Source organism: Lucilia sericata, unplaced genomic scaffold, assembly GCF_015586225.1.
Source record: "Lucilia sericata isolate MDLA Ls3-8-SP2 unplaced genomic scaffold, ASM1558622v1 Contig000108F_arrow, whole genome shotgun sequence".
NCBI lineage: Eukaryota > Metazoa > Arthropoda > Insecta > Diptera > Calliphoridae > Lucilia > Lucilia sericata.
The window spans coordinates 424,886-442,514 of record NW_023994140.1 but is presented as its reverse complement, the minus strand read 5'-3'; the positions used below and the strand labels follow the sequence as shown (position 1 = coordinate 442,514).

The window sequence follows — 17,629 nt, the reverse complement described above, 5'->3', positions numbered from 1 at the left end:
TTTACAGTTGATAAAAGGAAAATTTTTTAAGGTAAAATGAAAAATTACATACATATATACTAGACTATAGACAAGACAAAAGACTAGATTATAAACTAGACTCTAAAGTAGCTTGTAAACTAAACTATATATAGTATACGCGCTACTCTATATTCTAACCTCTAGTCTAGTCTATTCTATAGCCTAAAGTACAGTTTAGTACTAGTCTATAGTGTAGTATATAATCTATTCTATAGTCTAATCTATAGTCTAGTCTGTAGTCTAATCTATATTCTAGTCTATATCCTAGTCTGCAGTCTAGTCTATAGTCTAATATAAAGTCTGGTCTATAGGGTGGCCTATATAATCTATAGTCTAGTCAATAGTCCAGTCTATAGTCTAGTATATAGTCTAGTCCAGTCTATAGTCTAGTCTATAGTCTAGTCTATAGTCTAGTCTATAGTCTAGTCTATAGTCTAGTCTATAGTCTAGTCTATAGTCTAGTCTATAGTCTAGTCTATAGTCTAGTCTATAGTCTAGTCTATAGTCTAGTCTATAGTCTAGTCTATAGTCTAGTCTATAGTCTAGTCTATAGTCTAGTCTATAGTCTAGTCTATAGTCTAGTCTATAGTCTAGTCTATAGTCTAGTCTATAGTCTAGTCTATAGTCTAGTCTATAGTCTAGTCTATAGTCTAGTCTATAGTCTAGTCTATAGTCTAGTCTATAGTCTAGTCTATAGTCTAGTCTATAGTCTAGTCTATAGTCTAGTCTATAGTCTAGTCTATAGTCTAGTCTATAGTCTAGTCTAGTCTATAGTCTATAGTCTAGTCTATAGTCTAGTCTATAGTCTAGTCTAGTCTAGTCTATAGTCTAGTCTAGTCTATAGTCTAGTCTAGTCTAGTCTAGTCTAGTCTAGTCTAGTCTAGTCTAGTCTATAGTCTAGTCTAGTCTATAGTCTAGTCTAGTCTATAGTCTAGTCTATAGTCTAGTCTATAGTCTAGTCTATAGTCTAGTCTATAGTCTAGTCTATAGTCTAGTCTATAGTCTAGTCTATAGTCTAGTCTATAGTCTAGTCTATAGTCTAGTCTATAGTCTAGTCTATAGTCTAGTCTATAGTCTAGTCTATAGTCTAGTCTATAGTCTAGTCTATAGTCTAGTCTAGTCTAGTCTAGTCTATAGTCTAGTTTATAGTCTTGTCTATAGTCTAGTCTATAGTCTAGTCTACAGTCTAGTCTATAGTCTAGTCTATAGTCTAGTCTATAGTATAGTCTATAGTCAAGTCTATAGTCTAGTCTATAGTCAAGTCTATAGTCTAGTCTATAGTCTAGTGTATAGTCTAGTCTATAGCCTAGTCTCTAGTCTAGTGTATAGTATAGTCTAGTCTATAGTCTAGTCTGTAGTCTAGTCTATAGTCTAGTCTATAGTCTAATCGTGAACATAGTCACTAGTATACTTTCTAATAAATTTTCTTCAGTGGTTTTTGTTGTGTTATTAAATTTTTGTTACTGTCTTTTCGATTTATAAGGCTTTATTTGTTATGCGACTTCTATACATTGTTTTTGTATCCCCCTAAAAGTATACCTTGTTTTTGCATAATTCATTCTATTTTACAAATTGCTTTAATATTATACTTTTTACTAAATTTTCCTTAATTTTACCAGTTTTTATAACCATTTGTAGCCTCTAGTCTGTCTTTTTATTTGGCCCCCTTCATTTGTATTACACTTTAAATCAATGCGTCAAATGCAAATGAATTCATTTGGAAAACAAGAACGTCAGTCTGTCAGCTGACAGCATGAAAAAAAAAACCCAAGCACACAGAAAGAAGAAAAAAATATTCTTTTATACAAAAAATTGTTCTAAATCATGATTTAGTCAAGTAGACGTGGAATAAAATTAGATTACAATAATAACAACTCCTATAGCAGAAAAAACAAATAGATACTTACAATAACAATAAAAACACTGTAACTGACAATTGACATGACAACTAACAGCAGTTTGTTTTTTTTTTTGTTTTTGTGAATTTCTATGATAAATTTTCTTATAATTTTTGCACAAAAATAGCAACAACAAATTAAGTTTGAAATAAGAGCAAGTGTTTTCTATGAAAAGTATGCTTTGATTTGTAGCAATTAAAAGTAGGCAATGAGTTTTTTAAGTTAATTAAGTTAATTGAGATTTTGCTTTAAGATTATGATTCAAAATAGGTTTTTTCTTTTTAAAGTATAAATAAGTATTTAGCTCTTTAGTTTTGAAAAAAAAAATTTAAATCTTTCATCTTAAAATACTTTTGCTTTACCTTTGTGTAATCAACCGTTAAATTAAAAGTAGACTGATGCTATATTTTAAAAAGATTTAGTTTTGTTTTTGTTTTTTTAATATTCTTAGTAAAAATCAACTAAAAGTTTTTTTAGATTTATATATATAGTCCTTCTTTTGGCCATGTTTTTGTCATATTTGTTAAGAAATATTGCTTTTCTCGTTTTATTTTATCTTTTATAAATTAAAATTAATTTGCCAGAAAGCATGCTTTATATTTTTAAATAAATATTGTGAAAGGATGTTGCATGGAAAAAGAAAATGTATAACAGACATTTTGCTTTTGTCATATTCATTTGGAGTGCAGATAAACTTAACTTTATACGAAGATTTTATTTTTAACAAAATATCTGCAGATTATATTTATTTTATGCAGTAAAGTATGCTTTAGATTTTTTTTAATATTCTTAAAAAAAGTATGCTGCAAATTTGAAATTTAAGGTTTAAAAGTCTCATCTATAGTTTAGCCTTCAATTTGGTATATATATCCACAGTCTAGCCTATACTTAAGTATGTAGTCTAGTTTTTAGCCTTGTATATAGTCTAGTCTATATTCTAGTCTATAGTCTTGTCTATAGTCTAGTCTAGTATAGTCTACAGTCTAGTCTATATTCTAGTCTATAGTCTAGTCTATAGTCTAATCTATAGTATAGTCTACAGTCTAGTCTATAGTCTAGTCTATAGTCTAGTCTATAGTCTAGTCTATAGTCTAGTCTATAGTCTAGTCTATAGTCTAGTCTATAGTCTAGTCTATAGTCTAGTCTATAGTCTAGTCTATAGTCTAGTCTATAGTCTAGTCTATAGTCTAGTCTATAGTCTAGTCTATAGTCTAGTCTATAGTCTAGTCTATAGTCTAGTCTATAGTCTAGTGTATAGTCTAGTCTATAGTCTAGTCTATAGTCTAGTCTATAGTCTAGTCTATAGTCTAGTCTATAGTCTAGTCTATAGTCTAGTCTATAGTCTAGTCTATAGTCTAGTCTATAGTCTAGTCTATAGTCTAGTCTATAGTCTAGTCTATAGTCTAGTCTATAGTCTAGTCTATAGTCTAGTCTATAGTCTAGTCTATAGTCTAGTCTATAGTCTAGCCTATAGTCTAGTCTATAGTCTAGTCTATAGTCTAGTCTATAGTCTAGTCTATAGTCTAGTCTATAGTCTAGTCTATAGTCTAGTCTATAGTCTAGTCTATAGTCTAGTCTATAGTCTAGTCTATAGTCTAGTCTATAGTCTAGTCTATAATCTAGTCTATAGTCTAGTCTATAGTCTAGTCTATAGTCTAGTCTATGGTCTAGTCTATAGTCTAGTCCATAGTCTAGTCTATAGTCTAGTCTATAGTCTAGTCTATAGTCTAGTCTATAGTCTAGTCTATAGTCTAGTCTATAGTCTAGTCTATAGTCTAGTCTATAGTCTAGTCTATAGTCTAGTCTATAGTCTAGTCTATAGTCTAGTCTATAGTCTAGTCTATAGTCTAGTCTATAGTCTAGTCTATAGTCTAGTCTATAGTCTAGTCTAGTGTATAATCTAGTGTATAGTCTAGTCTATAGTCTAGTCCTATAGTCTAGTCATAGTCTAGTCTATAGTCTATTCTATAGTCTAGTCTATAGTCTATTCTATAGTCTAGTCTATAGTCTAGTCTATAGTCTAGTCTATAGTCTAGTCTATAGTCTAGTCTATAGTCTAGTCTATAGTCTAGTCTATAGTCTAGTCTATAGTCTAGTCTATAGTCTAGTCTATAGTCTAGTCTATAGTCTAGTCTATAGTCTAGTCTATAGTCTAGTCTATAGTCTAGTCTATAGTCTAGTCTATAGTCTAGTCTATAGTCTAGTCTATAGTCTAGTCTATAGTCTAGTCTATAGTCTAGTCTATAGTCTAGTCTATAGTCTAGTCTATAGTCTAGTCCTATAGTCTAGTCTATAGTCTAGTCTATAGTCTAGTCTATAGTCTAGTCTATAGTCTAGTCTATAGTCTAGTCTATAGTCTAGTCTATAGTCTAGTCTATAGTCTATCTAGTCTAGTGTATAATCTAGTGTATAGTCTAGTCTATAGTCTAGTCTATAGTCTAGCCTATAGTCTAGTCCATGGTCTAGTTCATAGTCTAGTCTATAGTCTAGTCTATAGCCTAGTCTATAGTCTAGTCTATAGTCTAGTCTATAGTCTAGTCTATAGTCTAGTCTATAGTCTAGTCTATAGTCTAGTCTATAGTCTAGTCTATAGTCTAGTCTATAGTCTAGTCTATAGTCTAGTCTATAGTCTAGTCTATAGTCTAGTCTATAGTCTAGTCTATAGTCTAGTCTATAGTCTAGTCTATAGTCTAGTCTATAGTCTAGTCTATAGTCTAGTCTATAGTCTAGTCTATAGTCTAGTCTAGTCTAGTCTAGTCTATAGTCTAGTCTATAGTCTAGTCTATAGTCTAGTCTATAGTAGAGTCAATAGTCTAGTGTATAGTCTAGTGTATAGTCTAGTCTATAGTCTAGTCTATAGTCTAGCCTATAGTCTAGTCCATGGTCTAGTTCATAGTCTAGTCTATAGTCTAGTCTATAGCCTAGTCTATAGTCTAGTCTATAGTCTAGTCTATAGTCTAGTCTATAGTCTAGTCTATAGTCTAGTCTATAGTTTAGTCTATAGTCTAGTCTATAGTCTAGTCTATAGTCTAGTCTATAGTCTAGTCTATAGTCTAGTCTATAGTCTAGTCTATAGTCTAGTCTATAGTCTAGTCTATAGTCTAGTCTATAGTCTAGTCTATAGTCTAGTCTATAGTCTAGTGTATAGTCTAGTCTATAGTCTAGTCTATAGTCTAGTCTATAGTCTAGTCTATAGTCTAGTCTATAGTCTAGTCTATAGTCTAGTCTATAGTAGAGTCAATAGTCTAGTGTATAGTCTAGTGTATAGTCTAGTCTATAGTCTAGTCTATAGTCTAGTCTATAGTCTAGCCTATAGTCTAGTCTATGGTCTAGTCTATAGTCTAGTCTAATGTCTAGTCTGTAGTCTATTCTAGAGTCTAGTCTATAGTCTGGCCCAGTCTATAGTCTATTCTATAGTGTAGTATATGTGCTACTCCACAGACTAGTCTAGTCTGTTTTCTCGTCTAGTGTATAGGTCTATAGTCAATCCTATAGTCAAGTCTGTAGTCTAGTATATTAACTTAAACTTTTTTTCCTAACATTTTATTCTATAATTATTTGGCTGCTAAGGTCCTTCAATTTAAAACATGTGCGCGCAAATAATTTTCCTTTTTATTAAAATTTTGAAAGATACTTGTTGGAAGTAGAAACCTTTAACACAAGAAAATATATAAATAACGTTTTGCAAAAAAAAAAAAAAAAAAAAAATAAAAACACATCTCAACAAAAGAAAAATGTCACGCAACACAATTTTAACAAAGAAACAAAATTATAATAAAAGAATTCCAAAGAAAAGCAAAAGGAAACTTTTTTTTGGTTCCTCTTCTTTTTATTTGTGAGTGAGAATTATTCGTATATTTTGCTTTGTTCTGCACATTGTTGGAGGAAAATATTTGTTTAGTAAAGAATGAAATATACGAATATAAAAGTGTTTTACAATTTATTAAAAAAAGGTGAAGAAAACATGAAATTTTTTGGTAATGAAATTTAAAGGGAATTTTAATAAGAATGATTTAGTAAATTGAAAAGTACAACAAATTTGTGAGGGAAATTTACACATCTTTAAGTTTATTCAAAGATTTTTACTAGAATTACAACAGAACTAGATCAGAACTAGAACAGAACTAGAACAGAACTAGAACAGAACTAGAACAGAACTAGAACAGAACTAGAACAGAACTAGAACAGAACTAGAACAGAAACTAGAACAGAACTAGAACAGAACTAGAACAGAACTAGATCAGAACTAGAACAGAACTAGAACAGAACTAGAACAGAACTAGAACAGAACTAGAACAGAACTAGAACAGAACTAGAACAGAACTAGAACAGAACTAGAACAGAACTAGAACAGAACTAGAACAGAACTAGAACAGAACTAGAACAGAACTAGAACAGAACTAGAACAGAACTAGAACAGAACTAGAACAAAGAACTAGAAAAGAACTAGAACAGAACTAGAAAAGAACTAGAACAGAACTAGAACAGAACTAGAACAGAACTAGACAGAACTAGAACAGAACTAGAACAGAACTAGAACAGAACTAGAACAGAACTAGAACAGAACTAGAACAGAACTAGAACAGAACTAGAACAGAACTAGAACAGAACTAGAACAGAACTAGAACAGAACTAGAACTAGAACAGAACTAGAACAGAACTAGAACAGAACTAAACAGAACTAGAACAGAACTAGAACAGAACTAGAACAGAACTAGAACAGAACTAGAACAGAACTAGAACAGAACTAGAACAGAACTAGAACAGAACTAGAACAGAACTAGAACAGAACTAGAACAGAACTAGAACAGAACTAGAACAGAACTAGAACAGACTAGAAGAACTAGAACAGAACTAGAACAGAACTAGAACAGAACTAGAACAGAACTAGAACAGAACTAGAACAGAACTAGAACAGAACTAGAACAGAACTAGAACAGAACTAGAAACAGAACTAGAACAGAACTAGAACAGAACTAGAACAGAACTAGAACAGAACTAGAACAGAACTAGAACAGAACTAGAACAGAACTAGAACAGAACTAGAACAGAACTAGAACAGAACTAGAACAAGAACTAGAACAGAACTAGAACAGAACTAGAACAGAACTAGAACAAACTAGAACAGAACTAGAACAGAACTAGAACAGAACTAGACACAGAACTAGAACAGAACTAGAACAGAACTAGAACAGAACTAGAACAGAACTAGAACAGAACTAGAACAGAACTAGAACAGAACTAGAACAGAACTAGAACAGAACTAGAACAGAACTAGAACAGAACTAGAACAGAACTAGAACAGAACTAGAACAGAACTAGAACAGAACTAGAACAGAACTAGAACAGAACTAGAACAGAACTAGAACAGAACTAGAACAGAACTAGAACAGAACTAGAACAGAACTAGAACAGAACTAGAACAGAACTAGAACAGAACTAGAACAGAACTAGAACAGAACTAGAACAGAACTAGAACAGAACTAGAACAGAACTAGAACAGAAACAGAACTAGAACAGAACTAGAACAGAACTAGAACAGAACTAGAACAAAATTAGAATAGAACTAGAACAGCAAAAGGCTTAAAAGTTAACTATACCATAAATTTTATATAATCTGCAACTAAAGCAATAAAATACTATATAGTTTATTTGTCATATTTTCCTTGCTCCTTTTCCTTATATAAGAATGTTTTTGTTACAATTTGCCCCTAATTTGATACTTTGATTTTAGCATGAAATGATTTTGCAGAAAAATTCGTTATTTTTATTTTTTGATTTTTGATTTGTTTGTTATTTTGATTTGGGTATTTGAGTAATAAGTATGAATACACACAAAAAAAGTATATTTATAGAATATTAAGTAGAATTATTTGTTTATACATCATTTGTATGGTAATTTCTTGTATTGTTTTTCTATTGTATTCCAAATAAAAAAAAATTTCAGCAAATTGCTATTGAAATTCTTTCCCCTCTTATTTTACCCTGAATACTTAGTTATTTGTACAGGATTTCGTGCTTTTCTTGTTAAATTTATTTGTGATATTTTCTAGTTTTGCTGTTGCTGTATTTTACAAACAAATTAAAATTAAATTTACATAAAACTTAAAAAAAGGAAATGTGCATTTGAAAAGGGAAAGAAACAAAAAGCTAATTGTTGTAACGGAAATATTTTGAAAATTAAAATAATTTTTTTATATTCATGTCGACAAATCATGTAGATTTTAAATAACTAGAAATAATACCTTTTGGGAAACATCATGGTTGAACACCCCAAATCTTTTAACAAAATGGGATTCTTCAAAATAAATATCATCACCTACTTTTGTTTTCACCTGTCCATTTATCTTGACAACACTTATTTCCCCCCAACAGAAATATTTATTTCATAATTTTTATTAAAAAAAAAGAAATTCTAAATTTAACAACAATTCATTTTTAAACACAAGGCCGCCAGCCCGCTCACTCACTCACTCACTCATCATTGTTAGGAATTTCTTTAAAATGAAAAATTATTTTTACAAAATGTTGTTTTCATTCTCCTCCAAATTTCTTTCTAATTATTAAAATCGAAAAAAAGACGAAAAATATTTTTATTATAATAACAAACATTAATCAACACACACTTTTAAAATAATAATTTGAGATTAATAAAAATAATAAACAAATAAAATTTAAATGTTAAATGATAAAATAATTTACATAAATCTTGTGAAAAAAAAAAAATTATTTAAAATAAAAATTCTTTAAATAAACAAATAAAATTTGAAACAACATCAAAAGAACGGATGACAAATTTTAGTTTTTGAAAAGAGATATAAAAATGGAAAAGCTATAAGATAAGAAACTAGAAAATAGACAAGACTATAGACTAGACTATAGACTACACTATAGACTAGACTATAGACTAGACTATAGACTAGACTGTAGACTAGACTATAGACTAGACTATTGACTAGACTATAGACTAGACTATAGACTAGACTATAGACTAGACTAGACTAGACTAGACTAGACTATAGACTAGACTATAGACTAGACTATAGACTAGACTATAGACTAGACTATAGACTAGACTATTGACTAGACTATAGACTAGACTATAGACTAGACTATAGACTAGACTATAGACTAGACTATTAGACTAGACTAACTATAGACTAGACTATAGACTAGACTATAGACTAGACTATAGACTAGACTATAGGCTAGACTATAGACTAGACTATAGACTAGACTAAAGACTAAACTATAGACTAGACTATAGACTAGACTATAGACCAGACTATAGACTAGACTATAGACTAGACTATAGACTAGACTATAGACTAGACTATAGACTAGACTATAGACTAGACTATAGACTAGACTATAGACTAGACTATAGACTAGACTATAGACTAGACTATAGACTAGACTATAGACTAGACTAGACTATAGACTAGACTATAGACTAGACTATAGACTAGACTATAGACTAGACTATAGACTAGACTATAGACTAGACTATAGACTAGACTATAGACTAGACTATAGACTAGACTATAGACTAGACTATAGACTAGACTATAGACTAGACTATAGACTAGACTATAGACTAGACTATAGACTAGACTATAGACTAGACTAGACTAGACTAGACTAGACTAGACTAGACTAGACTAGACTATAGACTAGACTAGACTATAGACTAGACTATAGACTAGACTATAGACTAGACTATGGACAAGAGACTGTAGTCAATTCTATTGTCCAATCTATAGTCGAGACTTTAGTCAAGTCTATAGCCGAGACCTTAGTTAAGTCTATGGGCGACACTATGATCTAGTCCAGTCTACAGTCGAGACTATAGTCAAGTCTATGGTCTACCTTATAGCCTAGGTTATAGTCCAGTTAATGGTTTAGATTACTGTCCTGTATAGTCGAGATTATAGTCCAGTCTATAGTCGAGATTATAGTCCAGTCTATAGTCGAATCTATAGTCCAGTCTACAGTCTAGTCTATAATCGAGGCGATGGTCCAGTCTACAGTCTAGTCTATACTAGAGACTATAGTCAGGTCAATAGTCGAGATTACAGTCCAGTCTATAATCGAGACTATAGTCCAGTAGATTGACGAGACTATAGTATATTCTATGTTCTAGTTTAGTAAATAGTAGAGACTGTAGTATATAGTCGGGACTTTAGTCCAGTCTATAGTTTAGTCTACAGTGTAGTCCATTGTCCAGTCTACAGTCTAGTCTATGGTAGAGACTATAGTCAAGTCTATAGTCCAACTTATAGGCGATACTTTAGTCCAGTCTGTAGTCGAGACTATAGTTCAGTCTATATGCGAGATTATAGTTCAGTCTATATTCAAGACTATAGTTCAGTCTATAGTCAAGACTCTATTCCAGTCTATAGTAGTGACTATAGTCCAGCCTATAGTAGAGACTATAGTTCAGTCAATATAGTGGAGACTATAGTCCAGTCTATAGTCCAGTCTATAGTGGAGACTATAGTCCAGTCTATAGTAGAGACTATAGTCTATTCTATAGTCCAGACTATAGTCTAGTCAATAGTAGAGATTACAGTGTATATATAAAGATTATTGACTAAAGTCCAGTCTTTATAGAATAGTTCAGTTTATGGTCGAGACTATAGTCCAGTCTATAATCGAGACTAAATTCACTATGGTCCAGTCTATAGTCTTTCTTATAGTCGAGATTAAGGTCCAGTCTATAGTCGAGACTATAGTCAAGTCTACAGTCGATACTATAGTCCAGTTTACAGTCGAGACTATAGTCCGGTCTATAGTCGAGACTATAGTCCGGTCTATAGTCGAGACCATAGTCCGGTCTATAGTCGAGACTATAGTCCGGTCTATAGTCGAGACTATAATCCGGTCTATAGTCGAGACTATAGTCGTGCCTATAGGCCAGTCGTTAGTCAGGCCTATATACGTACCTGTCTTTAGCTTTGTTACATATCATTTCAACGTTCAACTATTTCCTATAATTTCCATGTAGCTCCCACCATACACACGTTGTCTTAATACTTGTGTTAATGGCCATACATTATGGGATAGGTTATGGCTATTGTCAGCCCATAAGAGCAACACAAACAAAAAGATGGAAAGAAAGAATGAATATTTATTTAGTGTATTTTATGATTAAAAAAGAACATTTCATCTGTTGTCAATCAATGGTGTTGAGCTATTTTAAGCACACTTTATGGAGACTATTTTTGATCGATTACGTTGGCGGCTATGAAGGTGATAGAATTTAAAGAATTTCTTAGAGAGATTAGTAGAAAATTTAAATTTTTTTGTTTTAAAAGAAAATTTTGTTGAAAATATTATGTCTTAAACTTTGAGGGAAACTTCTCTGTTCTAAAGAAAAAATCTTTTGTTTGAAAATAATTGTTATTGTTCTAAAAACATTTCAGTTTTCTTTTACTTCCTCATCCTTTTAATGAGACTGCAATTGAGTTTATTTTTAGTTAAAATAAAAAAAAAACAACTCATTACCTTTTCTATGGGGAAATTTGTAGTATTTTGGGAACCTTATTTACCGTAGTCTTTAATTATGTTACGACGCAATTTGTGTTGAAAGGAACCTCTGTTTTTTTGTGGGTCTCTTTTCAAGATAATTACACTTTAATAATTTTCCATTAAAATTATTTTAATTTTCTTTTCTCTGTCTTTTTCACATCTCATTTTAGAGTCTTTTTGAATTGGAACTGGCTGGTTGTAATGAGGTCACCGAAGCTGGCCTTTGGGCATGTTTAACACCACGCATTGTTTCATTATCGCTGGCTGATTGTATAAATATTGCTGATGAGGCTGTGGGCGCGGTGGCACAATTGTTGCCCTCATTATATGAATTTTCATTACAAGTAAGTTGTTTAAACGCACTCACTGTCTGCTTTAAATATTTATTTCCCTTTACCCTCTTACTCTTCTCACCTTCTTCTCTCTCTCTCATTTTAGGCTTATCATGTTACCGATGCTGCTTTGGGCTATTTTTCACCCAAACAAAGTCATAGTTTAAGTATATTACGCTTACAATCATGTTGGGAATTAACCAATCATGGTATTGTTAATATTGGTAAGTGCCTGTTCGATTCTATTTCCTTGCCTCCTTAAGTTTTTAATTAAATGTTTAATTTTAAATGTGTGTTTTTTTTGCCATAATGTTTATTTCATTTCCTGTTTACTTGTCATTGTTCTGTTATATCTATGGGGACAAAAAAATTCAATTTTATTTAAATTCCTTTCTCTCGTATTTGAATTTTTGTGAAAAACCACAAAGGCCATTATCAAACAAGATTCCTTTTAGATGGCAAATGCACAAGGAGACACTAAAACCAAAACGAGAAAAACAAAATGAATTGAAAATTTGCGGTTGGGTTTTGTTTTAAGGCGGGGCACAGTGGGCTAGTAGGACTATATAATCTAATAATCCTATATTAATTCTTAACTAGTTCAAACCTATTTCAGAACTAATTAAGACATAGACTAGTTCTGTTCTAGTTCTGTTCTAGTTCTGTTCTAGTTCTGTTCTAGTTCTGTTCTAGTTCTGTTCTAGTTCTGTTCTAGTTCTGTTCTAGTTCTGTTCTAGTTCTGTTTTAGTTCTGTTCTAGTTCTGTTCTAGTTCTGTTCTAGTTCTGTTCTAGTTCTGTTCTAGTTCTGTTCTAGTTCTGTTCTAGTTCTGTTCTAGTTCTGTTCTAGTTCTGTTCTAGTTCTGTTCTAGTTCTGTTCTAGTTCTGTTCTAGTTCTGTTCTAGTTCTGTTCTAGTTCTGTTCTAGTTCTGTTCTAGTTCTGTTCTAGTTCTGTTCTAGTTTGTTCTAGTTCTGTTCTAGTTCTGTTCTAGTTCTGTTCTAGTTCTGTTCTAGTTCTGTTCTAGTTCTGTTCTAGTTCTGTTCTAGTTCTGTTCTAGTTCTGTTCTAGTTCTGTTCTAGTTCTGTTCTAGTTCTGTTCTAGTTCTGTTCTAGTTCTGTTCTAGTTCTGTTCTAGTTCTGTTCTAGTTCTGTTCTAGTTCTGTTCTAGTTCTGTTCTAGTTCTGTTCTAGTTCTGTTCTAGTTCTGTTCTAGTTCTGTTCTAGTTCTGTTCTAGTTCTGTTCTAGTTCGTTCTAGTTCTGTTCTAGTTCTGTTCTAGTTCTGTTCTAGTTTTGTTCTAGTTCTGTTCTAGTTCTGTTCTAGTTCTGTTCTAGTTGTGTTCTAGTTCTGTTCTAGTTCTGTTCTAGTTCTGTTCTAGTTCTGTTCTAGTTCTGTTCTAGTTCTGTTCTAGTTCTGTTCTAGTTCTGTTCTAGTTCTGTTCTAGTTCTGTTCTAGTTTGTTCTAGTTCTGTTCTAGTTCTGTTCTAGTTCTGTTCTAGTTCTGTTCTAGTTCTGTTCTAGTTCTGTTCTAGTTCTGTTCTAGTTCTGTTCTAGTTCTGTTCTAGTTCTGTTCTAGTTGTTCTAGTTCTGTTCTAGTTCTGTTCTAGTTCTGTTCTAGTTCTGTTCTAGTTCTTTTCTAGTTCTGTTCTAGTTCTGTTCTAGTTCTGTTCTAGTTCTGTTCTAGTTCTGTTCTAGTTCTGTTCTAGTTCTGTTCTAGTTCTGTTCTAGTTCTGTTCTGTTCTAGTTCTGTTCTGTTCTAGTTCTGTTCTAGTTCTGTTCTAGTTCTGTTGTAGTTCTGTTCTAGTTCTGTTCTAGTTCTGTTCTAGTTCTAGTTGTTCTAGTTCTGTTCTAGTTCTGTTCTAGTTTTGTTCTAGTTCTGTTCTAGTTGTGTTCTAGTTCTAGTTCTGTTCTAGTTCTGTTCTAGTTCTATTCTAGTTCTGTTCTAGTTCTGTTTAGTTCTGTTCTAGTTCTGTTCTAGTTCTGTTCTAGTTCTGTTCTAGTTCTCTTCTACTTCTGTTCTAATCTTTAGTCTTGCATATAGTCTAGTCTATAGTCTAGTCTATAGTCTAGTCTATAGTCTAGTCTATAGTCTAGTCTATAGTCTAGTCTATAGTCTAGTCTATAGTCTAGTCTATAGTCTAGTCTATAGTCTAGTCTATAGTCTAGTCTATAGTCTAGTCTATAGTCTAGTCTATAGTCTAGTCTATAGTCTAGTCTATAGTCTAGTCTATAGTCTAATCTATAGTCTAGTAGTCTATAGTCTAGTCTATAGTCTAGTCTAGAGTCTAGTCATAGTCTAGTCTATAGTCTAGTCTATAGTCTAGTCTATAGTCTAGTCTATAGTCTAGTCTATAGTCTAGTCTATAGTCTAGTCTATTGTCTAGTCTATAGTTAGTCTATAGTCTAGTCTATAGTCTAGTCTATAGTCTAGTCTATAGTCTAGTCTATAGTCTAGTCTATAGTCTAGTCTATAGTCTAGTCTATAGTCTAGTCTATAGTCTAGTCTATAGTCTAGTCTATAGTCTAGTCTATAGTCTAGTCTATAGTCTAGTCTATAGTCTAGTCTAGTCTAGTATAGTCTAGTCTATAGTCTAGTCTATAGTCTAGTCTATAGTCTAGTCTAGTCTGATTTAAGTTCCGTTTACATTTTTTTCTGTTTTTCGACATTTCTGCCCCATTGTTCCATTTTTTTTTCTTTTTCTATTGCCTTTTGTGGTTCTAACATGTTTGGCAAATCTGCATACATATTTCCGCACTGCATTCCACCATTTCAACTCCAATAACCATCATCATCATCAGCTGAATGCCACTAGAGTCAACAAAAAAAAAATAAAAAACAATAACGACCAAAATTATAGCACAAACAAATAACATTACCTTTAAGTAACCTTGTGTATTTGGAAACAACAATAAAAATTGTTCGTTTCTATTGTTGTTTGACTGTTTGCTAAAAAAAATCCATTTGTAAAAACCATTATCAACATCATCACCTTTCATGTTGTTGCTGAAATGATCATCATCATTTCGTTGTTGTTACTAATGTTAAATGTATGATTGTGTGCTGTGCTGTGTGTGTGGTTTTTGCTTTAAAGCAAATATGGCTACCAATCTTGCATTAACGCTCCCTCCCTCTTGTCCTGTGCTGCTTACCTTTGCCGTTTGTTTAACGTTAGGTTTGTTTTGTTTTAATTTCACCTCAATAGTAAAGAATAATGTTAGATTTTTATTTTTTTTTTTTTTTTTTTTTGTTGTTATTGGCTTCGACAATTGCATGTTGGAAGTAGAATGAGAACAATATCAAGTATACGTCGTCGTAGTCACAATTGTGTGTTGGCTGCGCGTTGTAGTCGTCGTGTTTGAATCCCATAAAGGAAACCAAAATTTGTTGTGCATGTTACAAGGTTAAAAGGTGGTTGAGGTTTTTCAAATGTTAGAAAATTTTTCTATTTTTTTTTTTTTGTTTTAATTAATTCTCGTTGTACTTACTAAACAAACGTGATGCGAGCAAAAAAAGTACAAAAGCAACAACTAGGAACTACTATTACGTGTTTATTTCTAGTTAGTGCAAATAGAAAAAAACTGCAAAAACAAACAAGTAAAAATAATCAGGAAATCAATGATGAGGGTTAGGATCATCATCAGCTGCAGGATTAAAAAAACAACAAACATATTGTTCTACATTCTTTTTCGAGGGTGAGAACTCTAATTAGGAAATGTGAAGAAAAAAGTTGAAAATTTAAAAATTGTCGCCCACAATTTTGTTTGGAAAGTTATTTGTCGCCCACTATTTCGATCGAAACTACCTTGTCGCTCAGAATTTCCTTTGTAAACTAATTTGTCGCCTATAGTTTCCGTCGAAATTGTTTTGTCGCCCAAACTTTTCACTGAAATCTAATATGTCGCCTACAATTTCTATAGAAACTATATTGTCGCCCATTAATTTCTTTAAAAACTTATTTGTCGCCTGAAATGTTCGTAGAATCTAATTTGTCGCTTACAATTTCTACAGCAACTATATTGTCGCCCATTAATTTCATTAAAAACTTATTTGTCGCCCACTATTTCGATCGAAACTACCTTAACGCCCAGAATTTCCTTTGTAAACTTAATTGTCGCCTACATTTGCTATAGAAACTGCTTTGTTGTCCAAAATTTTCAGTGAAATCTAATATGTCGCCTATAATTTCTATAGAAACTCTATTGCCGCCCATTATTTTCTTGGAAAACTAATTTGTTGCCCAAAATTTCTATAAAAACTACTTTGTAGCCCATATTATCCTTTAAAAACTAATTTGTCACCTACAATTTCTATAGAAACTGCTTTGTCGCCCACAATTTTTTGTTGAAACAGATATGTCGCCTAGAATTTTAATTGAATCTGCTTAGTCGCACATAATTTTTTATGAAAACTTGATTGTCGCCCACAATTTTTATAGTAACTGCATTGTCGCCCAAAGTTGGTTATAAAAAATTATTATTGGACCACTATATGCGTTAAAAACGATGTTTTATCCCTTAATTTATGTATAGAATTACTTGTCGCCCACAAATTTCCTTAGAGTTTTCTTTGTAGCTTAAAATTTTTCGAAAAAATAGCTTGTCGTCGTCCAATTTCCTTAAAGACTTCTTTGTTGCTTAAAATTTTTCAAAAAAATTGCTTGTCGCCTACTTTTGTCTCTAGAAATTTGATTGTCGCCTATAATGTTCATTAAAAACTTGCTTACTTTCTATATTTTCTTAAGAAATTTGCTTATCGCTCATAATTTTCAATAGAAAATGACTCAAAGAATCGTTTTTCGATAGAAACTTGTTTGTCGCCCATAATTTATTTCAAATAATTTCTTACCATTCATGATTTTCTTATGAAAATAAGTCATGCAAATGAATTTTCTTTACAAATGATTTTCCATAAATATGTTTTTGTCGCCCTTAATTTTCTTAAACAAAGTGCTTGTCACCCATATTTTCTTAAGAAATCTGCAATTTACTTTAAAAAATGTAATATATCTCTTGATTTTTAATAGACTTTTACTTGTCGCCTATGTTTCTCCAAAGAATATTACTTGTCGCTTATAATTATCTCCTAATAATTGCTTGTCGCCAATGATTTTAAATAGAAACTTAATTGTCGCCCAAGAATTTCTGCAAAAAAATTAAATTTTTTACATACATTTTTCATATTTTTTAAAAAATTTTCGCTTCACATATAATTCGCACATCTTATTCTTAAGAAATTAGCTTGTCGCTCATGATTTTTAATGAAATATCACTTGTCGCCTATGTTTCTTCAAAGAATATTACTTGTCGCTTATAATTATCCTCTAATAATTGCTTGTCGCCAATGATTTTAAAAGGAAACTTAATTGTCGCCCAAGAATTTCTGCAAAAAAATTAAATTTTTTACATAAATTTTTGATATTTTTGTAAAAATTTTCGCTTTACATATAATTCGCACATATTATTCTTAAGAAATTAGCTTGTCGCTCATGATTTTTAATAAAATATCACTTGTCGCCTATGTTTTTCTAGAGAAGATTACTTGTCGCTTATAATTTTCTTCAAAAAATTGCTTAACGCTTATGATTTTCAATACAAACTTAATTGTCGCCCAAGAATTTCTGCAACAAATTAATTTTTTAGATTACATTTAATATTTTTTTAAATTTGTTGCTTCAAACATATTATTCTTAAGAAATAAGCTTGTCGCTCAAGATTTTTAATATAATGTCGCCTATGTTTTTTCCAAGAAAATTATTGTCGCTTATAACTTTCTTCAAAAAATTGATTGTCGCCTATGATTTTCAATAGAAACATAATTGTCGCCCATGAATTTCTTAAAAAAATATATTGTCG

The 17,629-nt window shown here is 31.6% G+C and overlaps 1 protein-coding gene across 3 annotated transcripts in view; it reads left to right on the top strand.

Moving 5' to 3' along the window:
• LOC119600257 (F-box/LRR-repeat protein 16) overlaps nt 1-17,629 on the top strand; it is a 110,770-nt gene that overhangs the window by 47,997 nt on the left and 45,144 nt on the right. For all 3 annotated transcript variants that reach the window (XM_037950373.1, XM_037950374.1, XM_037950372.1), the window contains exons 3-4: nt 11,621-11,794; nt 11,889-12,006. In XM_037950373.1, the coding sequence (XP_037806301.1) occupies nt 11,621-11,794; nt 11,889-12,006 (292 nt within the window). The remainder of the gene's footprint in view (nt 1-11,620; nt 11,795-11,888; nt 12,007-17,629) is intronic.